Source organism: Mytilus galloprovincialis, chromosome 13 (assembly GCF_965363235.1).
Source record: "Mytilus galloprovincialis chromosome 13, xbMytGall1.hap1.1, whole genome shotgun sequence".
Lineage (NCBI taxonomy): Eukaryota > Metazoa > Mollusca > Bivalvia > Mytilida > Mytilidae > Mytilus > Mytilus galloprovincialis.
The window spans coordinates 8,626,657-8,641,396 of record NC_134850.1 but is presented as its reverse complement, the minus strand read 5'-3'; the positions used below and the strand labels follow the sequence as shown (position 1 = coordinate 8,641,396).

Genomic DNA, 14,740 nt, shown 5'->3' with positions numbered 1-14,740 from the left:
GTCAAAAGAGAAAACTATCCACCAGAGACAAAAGGAAGATGATGGTCTTAGTCTTAAACATTGAAAAAAAACCTTAACCGGTATTGTCATCTGTAAAATAAAACAGCATGAACAAATTGAAGAAATTCAAACGGCAAAACCAATTGTGAAACAAGTATATGTATAACAGGCAGCAACCTAGTAAGAAAACCACTGGAATAACGGCTGTTGACTTACTGGTGGTATAATAACATGATCGATTACCCTGTCGACGCACCCAATTTCGCTCCTTTTTTAGTACATACGATTCCATTAGTTGTTTTTTTTTTTTGGTTTTTTAGTTTTGACTAAACATAAACTGTTCCACCTTCTATGTTATTGAATAATTTAATAGTTAAGTTTTGTATTTAAGTTTTAAAAAATGTTATTCCCAAAATGTTATAATAAGTGCTGCCTGAAAAAAATGTATGTCAGAGAAAAAATTCATGTCTTCAGAAAGGATAGACAATTTGGCCTCCATCCGAGACTTGTTTTATCCATTTTATTATTTATTAATCTATTAAATTACAATAATCAGTTGACAAATTTTAGTCACATGATCCTCACATATGTCTAAGTGATATGATTGTATAACAGTAAACAAATGATTATCAATTAAGGGTAGATGTGCAGATAAATATGTATTGATAGATAAATAAAGTCGTAACCTACAGTCATTCACCGTAATCGTGTTGTGCATAAGAGTTTTACTTAATGTTAATTGAAAAGGGAAAAAATACTTTGAGAAGCAATAGAAATTTTTAAATATATAAATGTTATTGTAGACTAACCGATATAAACTTCTAGCATAATAACTGGAATGCATTATTACCAAGAAAAATAGACGCTTGCTGTTGTTGTGTAGTTTGTGACTGTCCTTAACTGTACCGAAAGTAAACGTTAAATTATCTCTTGTGAAAACTGGTTTGAAAAGGATGGGTAAGTTTTATTGCTAGCACCTTTCTCACTTTCTGTTTAAAATATATGGCATATTGGAGTTCAGTCTGTGGAAAAAATAAAAATTTGAAGATCAGGAAATAAAGTATGTATATAAATTGTGATGTTATACTATTGTTTCAGAAAAGGTAGACAGTTTGGTACCATTAAAACATTTAATCCCGCTGCAATTTTTTGCACCTGTCGTAAGTCAGGAATCTGATGTTAAATAGTACATAAAATTGAGAATGGAAATGGGGAATGTGTCAAAGAGACAACAACCCGACCAAATAAAAAACAACAGCAGAGGGTCACCAACAGGTCTTCAATGTAGCGAGAAATTCCCGCACCCGGAGGCGTCCTTCAGCTGGCCCCTAAACAAATATATACTAGTCCAGTGATAATGAACGCCATACTAATTTCCAAATTGTACACAAGAAACTAAAATTAAAATAATACAAGACTAACAAAGGCCAGAGGCTCCTGACTTGGGACAGGCGCAAAAATGCGGCGGGGTTAAACATGTTTGTGAGATCTCAACCCTCCCCCTATACCTCTAACCAATGTAGTAAAGTAAACGCATAACAATACGCACATTAAAATTCAGTTCAAGAGAAATCCGAGTCTGATGTCAGAACATGTAACCAAAGAAAATAAACAAAATGACGTACAGTTGTCGTCTGTTTGTGTGATTCATAAGTGTTTCTCGGTTCTCGTTTTTATATAGATTAGACCGTTGGTTTCCCCGTTTGAATTGTTTTAACACTAGTAATTTGTGTGGCCCTTTATAGCTTGCCGTTCGGTGTGAGCCAAGGCTCCGTGTTGAAGGTCGTACCTTGACCTAAAATGGTTTACTTTTATAAACTGTTACTTGGACGGAGAGGTGTCTTATTGACACTGATACCACATCTTCCTATATCTATATACAATTCTATTTTGAATATATTACCTTAGCTGTATTGACAAAAACTTTCGGAATTGAGGGTCCTCAATGCTCTTCAACTTAGTACTAAATTTTGGTCCTTTCAACTTTATTATTCGAACGTCACCGATGTGTCTTTTGTAGATGAAAAACGCGTCTGGCGTACAAATTTTTTATCCTGGTATCTTTGATAAGTTTATATCTTCATCTTGACTATTGTTAAAATACCTTTTGATAGAGAATTAATGCATATACACCTTATCACAATACCAAGACTGTTAAATTACTTCTTTTATTTCTGTTTTTCAAAAACTACAGATTAAGAAGATTTCATTTTTAAACTTATTCCTATCGGCACTGACTGTCTCGTTTCCACTGGCCGTCTCATTTCCACTGATAGCCTCGTATCCACTGACCGCATCGTTTCCACTGACCGTCTCGTTTCCACTGACTGTCTTGTTTCCACTGACTGTCTTGTTTCTACTGACCGTCTCGTTTCCACTGACCGTCTCGTTTCCACTGACCGCCTCGTTTTCACTGACCGCCTCGTTTCCACTGACCATCTCATTTCTATTTACCGCCTCGTTTCCAATAACACACCGAGTAAACAACTTTTAGAGAATGCGGTTTAGTGGGTACATCTCAATCAAACTTGCTTAATAAAAGATTTTTTTCTTTTTTCTTTTTTTCCTGTAGTAGTTTTAAATATGCCAAAAGGACAACAACCCGACCGAAGAAAAACAGCGAGATAATACCGCACCCGGAGGCAGCCTAAACAATAATGTGTACTGGTTCTTTGAAAGTGCACGTTATACTAAACTATAAAACATACAAATAACTAAAATTTAAAAAACATACAAGACTTAAAAAAGGCAAAGGCTCCTGATTAGGGACACGCGCTAAAGTGCGGCATGGTTCAACCTGTTTTGTGAGATATCAACCTTCCCTCTTTACCTCTAACCAATGTAGATTAAACAAACACACAGCAATACACACAGCAAATCTCAGTTTAAAAGAAGTCCGATGCAGATTGGGTAATAAAAGAAACTAGGCAATATGACAGTTTGCATACCCGTAGCCAGGGGGTTCGGGGGAGGGGTGGTGTGTTAGTTCTTATTACCCCCTTGAAAACAAATAAGCACTGCTTGTACATTACAGATTTTCTTTCCAAAAATAGCTTTTCTAAATTTTTATATTCTATAAGTATTTACAAATTTTCTATTTGTAGGACATCCTACAATAACACTGAAAACGAGGCTATTCGTCTATATAAGTCACTTTCTCTCAGCATGGGTGAGTATTTAAAAGGATTTGGCTGAATCTATAATTGTCGTATCTCTTTAACCTTGTGATATGTTCATGAACAATTAACTTGCAATGGTTCGTTTAAACGCGATGTAAATATTTGAATTCTGTAATTTTTTAATCGAGAAAAATTTCTGACCATGACAAAATATTTTTGAATAAGTGCATAAATTCTACATGGTACATTGTAAGACAAAATGAAGTGTTGTGTTGAAATGTCTACAAAATCTGTTTTCTTCTGTAATACGTTGAATTTGCGATGAATATTAATAAAGGGGAGTTTGGGGTATATTTTAGGGATACAGCAACTCGGAACTACACAAAAGCCATCCTATATAAAGCGTCAACAAGCATTTTTTAGTACTAGTATACTAGCAGTTTACACATCAATTAAACCTTTTGAAAATTTGTTTAATCCATTAATAATTTTACTTTTCTTATAGTTAATGTTACTTTTCTTGAAGGGCGATCGTATGTGGCAGTTTGGAATCGGTTTGTTTTTGATTGAACTAGAGCCAGATTCTTTACAGCTGGTTGCTATATATGGGTTTATATCAGGAGCGATGACTCTTCTTCTTTCCACCCTTATTGGTGATTGGGTCGACAGGACTGCTAGGTTAAAAGGTATTTTATAATATGGAAGAGAATACATGTACTTGTATTCGTGTCGGAGTCGGAGATTGTGTGAACTATATTATATTATGATTACAACAGTTTCATAAATGAAGTATTTTTCAGTAAATAATAAATAATGTCCGTGTTCTTGATCTTTAAACACAAGTATTGAAAACAAAATGGAAATGTGTTTCTCGTAAAATGTATTAGACGATTTTAATGTTAAACTGTTTGAAAGATGTGGTTGAGATTCACAAAAAAATGAAAACATTTTGACAGGTGGTATTCTTATTTAAATACGGAGAAATGCTTCTGGGTATGTGTTTTTGGGCATTGGCTAGGGAAAAGCTAGAGCTCTAATGAATTATTAAAGAAAAGTTGAAAATATATTTTACCAACGTCAATTAGGAATGTCTAAACCAAAAAGTTCAATGTTTATTACCTTTTTTTCTCTCTGAAAATTTGTCTAAAGTTTAGAAAGATATATCGTTTTATATCCCCTTGACTGTATATTTTTTTCATCATAAGTTACAATAGCCGTATTTCAAATGCTATATTAAATTTCTTCTGATAATCATTATGCTTTCAGCTGCAAGACTTTCTCTAGCAACGCAAAACATTTTTGTCGCCGTTTGTGCCGCAGTTGTTTTTGTGGTTCACAAGTACCTAGACGAGATTAAAGCGGAATGGGAAGACGAATGGCTTCTTACGTTGTGTTTTGCCATTATCATTCTGTTGGGAATCTGTGCTGACTTAGCAAGTGTAGCAAATACCATAGTAATAGAGAGAGACTGGGTGGTAGAACTCTGTCAACATGACACAGATCTTCTAGGCTGTAAGTTTTAGTCTAGTTTAAACTCTGTAAACATGACACAGATCTTCTAGGCTGTAAGTTTTAGTCTAGTTTCAAGCGATGTTTACATTAATAAAAAATGATGGCTTGGTTGGGTTCCTTCATTTCTACGTTTTTGACCACAGTATACTGACATTTGTGTGTCATCTCGTGTTTAAATATCATATTTTTTAAATGACTACTTTTTTTAAAGCTTTCAAAAATATAGCTGTATTGATAATCTATAGCTATCGTCTTTTGTATGCCCCATCTACGATAGTAGAGGGGTATTATGTTTTCTGGTATGTACGTCCCTTCGTCCGTCCGTTTGTTTGTTGTATCGTCCGTCTGTCCCTCTTCAGGTTAAAATTTTTGGTCAATGCAGCTTTTTGTGAAGTTGAAATCTAATTAACTTAAAACTTAGTACACATGTTCCCTATGATATGATCTTTCTAATTTTAATGCCAAATGGTCCAAATATCACTGTCCACTGAACATATAAAATGATAATGCGAGTGAGGCATCCGTGTACTAAGGACACCTTCTTGTTGAGAAATCTAAAAAGCCACACGTTACAAAATGGTTGTTTTTCTGTAGACCCGGTTTAAACTGAGCAAGAACTTTCTGTTGTGATTGCACTGTATAATAGCACATAGACGGGGTTTACAAAATAGAGATTAATGGGAAAGATGTGTTAGGGTGATTAAAATAAAGCATATGGAAAATTAAAAAACAAATAATGATAAGGGAAAAAATAGACATAATTATTGAATAGACAAAAAAATAAAGAAAAGAGAGTATTGGATAGAATACAGATTAATGGGCAAACAAAAGAATAGAGAAATAGTTTATCTAAAAAATAACAAAAAACATCTGACCATATACCCCTTCAATAATCATCCTTGATGCGAGTGATTAAAGTGTTCGAAAACATATCACATATTCATGAAGTATATTTGATAATTTGGTCAAATTAGAGAGTTCAGAAGGTAGATTATGAACAAGTACATTTGTATATATATATATCAACACCGTAGTTTGTTTTGTACAAATAAAGATTGGTATTTATCAGTATCATTGATTGTATTATCTTGAAATAGGTCAACTTAAAAATCGTATTATCTTAAAATAGGTCAACTTAAAAATTGTATTTATGCAACTGTTATTTCAGTTTTAATAACATCACTTTCTTTTTACAGAGGATGACCTTGAGGTCACTCCGATGTATTGTTATCGCTTAAATTTCCGTCATGCATAAATTAGTCAAATTAGTTTTTGGTTTTCAACACCAGTGAAAAAAGTGCATTTTCATATCTGCGATTTCTGTTCTCCGGTTGTAAGATGTTTCAACAAAATATGGAATCATTTCAGTTGTTGATTTAGTGGTGAAAATTTGGCTGAATTATATCTTAATAAATACGATTTTATATGTTTAATTGGTGTTTAAGAAAGAGGTCAGGTGCTCTAGATCTTGTACATTCATAAATTTATCGTAAAATAAAAATCACTACACAGGTTATACGTGTAGTGTAAATGACCACCTGTAATCTAAAAATAGCGGTCTCACTAATAACAACAAGAAGACTTTTAGCGACAAGAAGCGTCAAGAACGGACAAGAAGAATGATAAATTAAGCGACAAGAAGACTATTTAGCGACATGAAAACTTCTCGTATCACATGAGGATGACACATATCAAATGAACAATTATGTGTGGTACTTAGTTTTAAGAAATGATGTCAAAGTAACACTATAAAAATATTTTTAGTAAGCTGAAATATATATTTATTTTTTACATGTTTATGTCTTGTAAGTTATTTTATTTCTGTCCCATTTTTCAACATTAGCGTCTCGAAAGGTGAAATGTTTTGACTGAATGGTTAATTTAAATTAATTATGAAAATTGTAAAATTAAATAAACAAAAGTAATTATTGCCCAGTTACAAACACTACCAGGGGATAACCCATAATGATCCCCAACTTTAGCCTGGTAAACTTGTTGTCTCCTTGTGAAATATAAAACATATTTTATTGATATAAAGTCAAAACCTTCTTGCTTTTTACTAGACAACCATGTCATGTCAGGTTTAATTCTTATATATGTAGATGAAAAATAAAAGTCCCCAAAAGATTAACATGGCAGCAATTGCTTTTACAGCCTTTAAGGCTTTGATTTTTTTTTACAGAAGAGTGTCCACCATGCACTTGCACTGCAATATAATAAAAGTAGAATAGAATTATAATATACAAATAGATGAAAATTATATATACATGCAATCGTAATATTAATAATATATATAACAACTGAAACCAGTGTATTCTCTACGACTATTATTATATAAGTATAATAGTCCAAGGTATACTGATTTCTTGCACTACAATATAATAGTTATTACGGTGAGGTTGAATTTCCTGTCATTTATTCATCATCCAAGCACGAACTTGTATCAGAACAACATATCTCTGTAAATTAACCCCAGTTTCAGGTATAGAGATGTGATCTGTTTCTGTGAAATGTGCTTTTAACCATCCACAAGAACCTGCGGTCATCCGATGTTCAGTACTTCAGTACTTTGATTTATTTTTATGTGAGTCTTCATGTCAGACAAATTAACTCGTTCTTACGATAAATCATATAATTTCAGTAGCCGTTTCTTTTTAAATAGTTCGCTTTGAATTTTTTGTTTGAATATTTTTTGTAGTTATAAACTTATCTTAATTGTCTTTACTTGTAAACAGTTCTTTCAGTGAGCCTGCATTCTGTACGTGCCTACCCCAGGTCAGAACCCCGTAAGTTAGTGGTTGTCGTTTGGTTAGCGTTTTGTCATATTGTTTTATTGTTTTTTAGGTAAAATGGTCAGTTTTTTCTGATTTTTTTTATTGTTTTTCGTTTCGGATCCTTTTACATCCTGGTAAAGGAATAGGTTCTGCTCATTGTTGAAGGTCTTATGGTGATCTATGGTTGTCGACCTTCTACGTAATTTGGTTTTACTTCACCTTATTTTTATTTTTAATATAAAAATTATTTTACCATTATATTTAACAGCTATGACGGCAACTCTAAGATCGATTGATTTGACTACTAAACTAGCAGCTCCGATAGTGACAGGACAGGTCATTTACTTTCTACATATCGGTTGGGGAGGAGTGTTCATAGCTTCATGGAACGTGGTGTCCCTATTTCTGGAGTACAATATGATCAAGAAAGTTTATGACCAGATACCATCCCTTGCTGATCAGAAATTCAAAGAAGGCTTAGACAGTGCTGAGGGTTTGTAATTAATTTGTCCCCCATAGGCGGTGCACCGACCCAAATTACATTTCCATCCAGTTGTGTATGCGCTATTCGTACTTCAGTACTGTATGTACTTCGTAATCTACACAAGATCTGATGCACTTTCTATATTTTAACACAGTAAACTTAAACTGCGCCTTCAATGTTTGTATAAAGAAACACTACCAGACTTAAAGTTTGTGTGTATTTTAAATGAAGAAAAAAAAATCATTCTACCTATTCTTTCAAAAATAGGAACCCTTAGATTTCTTAAAAACAAAATGATTTTTACGGTTTCTGTTTGAAATTTCCACTTGACAGAATCTTGTGAATACAGTAAAAAATATATCTGCAATGACGAATGTGATGCTTGTTTTGGTAGTAGTCCTTAATATGGCTTTGTTATTGAGTTGTAGGACATTTTTTCATATTTCATTTTAAAATTATTTAGTTGGATAGGAAATAATCGTAAGCCGTTTTACCGCGACAACACCCTACGCACTAAACAAGGTCTAACAACGCGAACAATGAACACGGATATTATTTGGTTGAGTCTACTCAAGACCGACATACACTGACACCTTGCACAGTATTCTAGATATTTGAATAACGGAATTAATTTTCTTCAAATTATCTACTTATAGTTCCATAAATTCAAATTTCATTTTCTAATTCCATTCCAGAAACTACAGATGAAACTTCACCACTGATTGGGAATGATAGCGGCAAAGCAGTTAAATACAACCAAGACGACAAATCTATAACGATAGACGATGGAAAATCAGAGTACACATATGGTAGCAACGAAAATCAAAATGGCGGACCTTCTAAAGAAAAGAATGTTGGCATTGATATCACAGAAGAACTACCTAAAAAGAAGAAAGAAGAAAAGCCTAATTCGTGGTGTTACACAATTTTCTACAGTTTTATAGTTCTGTATAAAGGATGGAGGATATTTATGAGTTACAAAGTAGCCTTTGCTGGTCTTGGTCTCGCCACGCTCTATATGACTGTACTGGGTTTTGATAATATCACAGTTGGTAAGAATGACTTTTTTTCTCTTATTCGACCATATTAAAGAGGAGCATTTAATAATTTTTCAAAGATCTAGAGTCGATTACACAAAAAAACTTACGACTAAGATTGATCGTAAGTATACTAAAACCTCTGGCCTTTGTTATAGTCTTGTATCATTTTTAATTTTAGTTTCTTGTGTTCATTATCACTGAACTAGTATATATATTTGTTTTGGGGCTAGCTGAAGGACGCCTCCGGGTGCGGGAATTTCTCGCTGCATTGAAGACCTATTGGTGACCTTCTGCATTTGTCTGTTCTATGGTCGGGTTGTTGTCTCTTTGACACATTCTCCATTTCCATTCTACATTTTATGAAATGTTCATGAATTACGATTAATCCTAGTCTTAAGTATTTTTGTGAAACAGACTAGATAGATAAAGTGTTTCTACACATTTTTTATACTGTTGTCATAGAGAGCACGTGCATTATTAACATAATTGCCGAATAACATATGGTAATAATTATTATGCTATGAATGCGGGTCCGGGTGTGGTTCCTTCATTACTGATTTATTTGTTATGTCATTTTTCTCTATTCTTTATATTATTTTCCCTTTATTTTCTTTCTTTATTTGTTCGCCCATTTTTCTCCATTCTTTTTTTTTTTTGTCATGTTTATGAAGATTTTGTCTATTATTCTCTATTCTGTAAAACTTATACAGCCCCTCATGAAGTCCTATTTAGTTCATTTTTCATAAGTGTTTGTTAATAAATCTAACCAATTAGATAAATCAAGGTTATAATATTCTTTTAGATACACAAACGTCATGTTATCATCTATGCATTGATGTATAAATTTAAAGAAAGAATAAATTCTTTTCGAATATCTATTTATAAATGTGTAAGTTACTGGCTCCTAGAAAAATGTCTGTCTAAATACTGTAAGAGCTATGTGTATCATGTATTTGTTTTCGTTCATACACTTCTTTTTTCCATTGTAGGTTATGCATATTCACAAGGAATATCCGAGTCCCTTCTTGGTATATTTATGGCCGTCGGATCATTGTTTGGTATTACTGGGACATTTGCATATCCACTTTTCCGAAAACATTTAGGATTAAAATCAACCGGTCTAACTGGAATGGTTTTTCAAATTACCTGTTTGAGCGCATGCGTAGTATCAATATTCTTAGCTGGGAGTCCATTCGATTTATTACATCGATTGAATGACGATGATAGTTCAATAATAAATGGAACTGAAGCATCTACAACCACGTTTCCATCTGCATCGACGGAACTTTTTAATTTAACCACATCCGTATCCGTATCCGATCCCACAACTTTATTTCAGAATACAACACGTGCTTCTGCAGACGACAGCGATGAACCGGATTCCTACCTGTCCATTGGATTTTTCCTGGGAGGACTCATTGTTGCTAGATTTGGTAATATTTTTTTCCCGGCTATATTATGTTTTGACTATTATTATTTTCGACATTTCGAAATAAGTTACACCGATTGTAAGCATCTCGATCAGAGTAGAGGGCTGTCGAAAAATTATTTACTTCGGAGTCAAAAGTTGGTCATATGAATATAGTCTTTAAGTAGTGTTGCTATGTTGCTATGTTACGTATTTGCAATTAATAGAATACATTTAACCGATCGATTGTCTTTTAAACATATACTAGATTTTTAAAATTATCACACTATAAGTTTACTATTGAGATCTGTTCCGTGTCTTCACAAATGTGGACTGTTGGTTCCGTCCATTGGCGGCCTAATCAAGGAAAAATAAATCCAGATTTAGAAACCATAAGTCAAAGACAGAGGCACAACATCATGTATATAACAAAGAAAATGAAGAAGACCAAAAAAAAAACACAAATAAACATCAGGAACAGAAAAATGAGTGCACCGAGGTGCCCCGAAAGGGTAAAGGGTTCATTCTAAGTTTTTACCATCTGTTCTATTACAAAAGTACAATTATGAATATTTAAAAGAGCGTTAGTTTATATCAGTACAAACACAAGTACATCACTATGCTGCGCGTTACTATTTTTCGTTTTAGGACTGATGATCTATCTAGTTCTGTGACCCATTTAATTGCCATGTGAACCTGGATATCTGTCAGTGAAGTTATAGACAACTATTATTTATTTACATTTATAACGGTACTAGTTTCACTGCACCAGATGCATATTTTTTTCGAACATTGAATTTCAATGATATATTTATACTTCTTGTATATCTTTCAGGATTATGGATAGCAGATCTTTCTATAACACAGCTCTTCTTACAGACGGTTAAAGAAAAAGAAAGAGGTCTGGTCAGTGGTGTACAGAATTCTTTGAATCAGTTGATGGACATGTTGAAGGCTTTAATGGTCATATTAGCTCCTTACCCAGAGGAGTTCGGATTACTGACGATTATTTCTTTCGCCTTTGTTTGTATGGGATGTCTTTTGTATATAAAATTCGTTTGTTCAAACAGAGGGGTTTCCTATGGTTAAATTTATTTACTCTTTTTGTTTCGTTTGTGTGTTTTATTTTTGCTTTTGTATTTTTGTATTTTTTTTTTTTTTTTGTGTTGTTTTCTTTGTGTGTTTTGAGGGTTTTTTTTTTGTGTGTAAATGTATATGTTTAATATAACATTATACTGTCTTAACGTAAAGACCGGAAAATCAAGTATGAAATTTTTTTTTTTTTTTTTTTATTAGTTAAAATATACATGTTTGACATACATTAAACAGTGTCCTAACGTTAAAGTACATTTGTAAACCGAGCTTTACTGCATAAACGCTAACTTAGGTTATCAACTATTTTGGTATAAAAATATGTTCTATATAAATGAAAAAAATATTTAGAAAACTTGTTTTTCTATTTTAAATACTTATCAGTGAGAATAATAACAAACAATTAAACACTAGCATTCAAACATCGTAGGTGGTTTTTTTTCTTCTCACGATTGATTTTTTTTTCTATTTTAAAAAAGAAAGCATAACTTTGAAAAGTTACTTTACTCAGATGTAAAGTACCACAACCCGCGCTCGAGTCCAGCACGTTGCCATGGAAACTAAATAACAGGGTATTTATTTTATTGCATTTTATGGAACAAGGACGCAAAATAATCTTTTTCCATTTAAAAAGAATGACAAAGTTGTGATGTGCGTCTGCATTGTCCTTTTTATACTTTTTTATATTTTTATAAACAAAAATGTTAAGGTTGCGTTTTCCAATACAGAATATTGAAAACACTTTCGATTACATTGGCATGTAATTACGACAACGAGGCTTTAATGATATTATTTCCAATTGAGATGATTGAAGGTATCTTTGCGTCTGCTTAATGCCAAAGATTGTGTTCTCGTTTTTTGTTTTTTTTTTCGTTTTTTTTATTGATGTAACTTTCTATGTTGCAAAACGAAGATTATAGAATTATACTTTTGGTGTATATATACTGCGTTTACGTTTTGTATGTGTGTTTTTTATATATATATATATATATATTGATGTTACTTTCTATGTTTCGAAAAGAAGATTATGAAATTATACTTTTGGTGTATTTGTACTGCGTTTACGAAACGTTAAGAAAAACGTATTTGTTGAAGGCCGTACGGTTGCTTGTAATTTTTTACATTCATAATGTAATCTTTTATAGTTATTGTATAAACAAATGAACTATATTAAGAAAAAAAGAATTGTTTTTTTTTTTTTGTATATTTATGGAACAAAGATGCGTTGTTGATCTTTTTCCAATAGATTGAGAATTAAAATTTAATAATTGCATTATGCATCAGAATTTTTGTAAAACAAATTAAAAAAAGGCAATACCTGAATCATAAATTAAATTTATTTAAAGCGTTAGAATACTGGTTTGCTGCAAATAAGAGTGAAATGTTACAAGAGGATGAAATATACTATTGAAAATTCATTATCATGTTAAAAGGTTAACTTATTTATGGTTAAATTTTATAAAACGTCTGTCAAACATTTTTTTCAACGTAGACTTTGACACATTCTCTATTTTCAATCTCAATTGTATTTAAAAAAAAAAATTAAATTGGCAGGTATTCGATATTATCTTAAGACAAAGGTGCTTCAATGATATTATTTCCAATTAAGATGATTGAAGGTATCTTTGCATCTGCTTTTAAAAGATAGAATCTCTTTCAATAAATGTTGAGACTTGCTGAGTTAAAAAATAAAACTTACAATTGTAATTGTAAGAGCAGTGTAGCCGTTCTTCTTTATAACCCGACTTATTTGAATTCTTTATGGTTTGTAAAATAGGGTGTTTCTAATAGTAAACAACTATTAACCATTTTCAGTATACGGCTGAAAATCATTGAACATTTAGATATTAAACTTTTGATTAATATAATATGCACCCCCCTTTTCCCAACCCCTTTTCCGTATAATTCGCGAGCCAGATTACTACTATCATGATACGATTATTTGGTCAAACTGATTTGGTGCATTGAAAATAAAGTAGGATGAAATCGAATTGTCATGATTTTGAAGCCAAACTCTCTTCAATGCAGTACACCAGTGCTACTCCCTCAGAAAATGAATAATTCAAAGATGATAGAAAGAAGATATTCATGGGATGAAAATTGCAGCTACTGGTTTTAAGAACAAAGATTTTTTGAGTTATTTTCAAACCAGATGATTTAAAAATATTGCAGTATACAATTTAAAAAAATTGTAGATGATAATTATGTGTATTATTTTTTAAAGTATACAAATCGATGGAATATGTTTGTTTTTTATTAATAATAAACTGATATCCGTCTTTTTATTCATTTTTTATTGCATGTGAATCAAGGAGATTTTGGGTATTATAATTAAATCTTACAACAACAAATCAACACAAATATTCAAAAGAACGTTAACATATTGAGGTCATGTTGGTTCGCAGGCGGACACGTGTTTCAAAGTATAGATACCCAAATGATGAGTGTGGCCTAGTTTGATCGAATTTGGCCCAGTTGTTTTAAAGAAGAAGGTTTTTGTACAAAATTAACAGACGACGACGGGCGCAAGTGTTGAGGAAAGCGCAATTGGTCCTGTGGGTCAGGTGAGCTGAAAAGAAATGCAGGGGTGAAAGACATGTATGTTAAATGGAGTCCCTGTTCACTCTACTTAATCCTGGTCTACAATGTACTGCAGCCCTAGTATTTTTTCCCTAGGTGACGTTCATATATGTTAAATCTTAACTTTCTTTTGAAACCGCTGATGTCTGATTTATGACTATATTATCCCCTCATCATTACCAGCATATATAATATGTCAACAGTGAAAGGTTAACGTTTGCATTGGCTAGCAATGAACCATATCTAATCTACCATATACTTCGGGATATACCTGTTCTAAGTCGGGAATGTGAAATTTGACATTCGTTGGATTGGTTTATATAGTCTATCGTTCAAATTTTATATACTTCCCTCTGTTTGAATATATTTGGAAGTTAGGTATGTTTGTTAAAATTTGTTTATAAAGGTTGCAGGAGACAAACACGCGTGTTTCAAGGAAAATGAAACAGGTTACAACTTCTTATTTTAACCTCCGTAAATATGTTTAAATTATTACTTGTAAATAGAATTTGAACTAGATTCCAGTAAATGTAGGTACCCTTATGTCGGTACTCTGTGTCTTGTGTATTTTGGTAGTTGGTTTGCTTAATGCAGATATTATGCAAGAAGAAACACTTTACAATGTCTGTTCTTGTTATACATTTTATTCTATAACAACGGGGTGCAAGGTCAGAGACGAGTTTATGTTGTTCTTACTATACGGTATGGAGTTTAGTTCACATGTAACGTGA

The 14,740-nt window shown here is 32.5% G+C and overlaps 1 protein-coding gene across 1 annotated transcript; it reads left to right on the top strand.

Annotated features, from left to right (window-relative positions):
- The first annotated feature begins 953 nt into the window (after positions 1–953).
- On the top strand, positions 954–13,710 carry LOC143057388 (solute carrier family 40 member 1-like). The gene is made up of 8 exons (XM_076230693.1): positions 954–957; positions 3,105–3,169; positions 3,646–3,805; positions 4,386–4,631; positions 7,674–7,898; positions 8,585–8,941; positions 9,919–10,362; positions 11,173–13,710. The coding sequence occupies exons 1-8, from the start codon at positions 954–956 to the stop codon at positions 11,424–11,426; spliced, it is 1,755 nt and encodes a 584-aa protein (XP_076086808.1). The 3' UTR covers positions 11,427–13,710.
- The last annotated feature ends 1,030 nt before the right edge of the window (positions 13,711–14,740 follow it).

Coding starts and splice junctions, on each gene's coding strand:
- LOC143057388 (XM_076230693.1), top strand. Junction 3,170..3,645: donor GTCACTTTCTCTCAGCATGG/GTGAGTATTTAA, acceptor CTTTTCTTGAAG/GGCGATCGTATGTGGCAGTT. Junction 8,942..9,918: donor TTTTGATAATATCACAGTTG/GTAAGAATGACT, acceptor TTTCCATTGTAG/GTTATGCATATTCACAAGGA.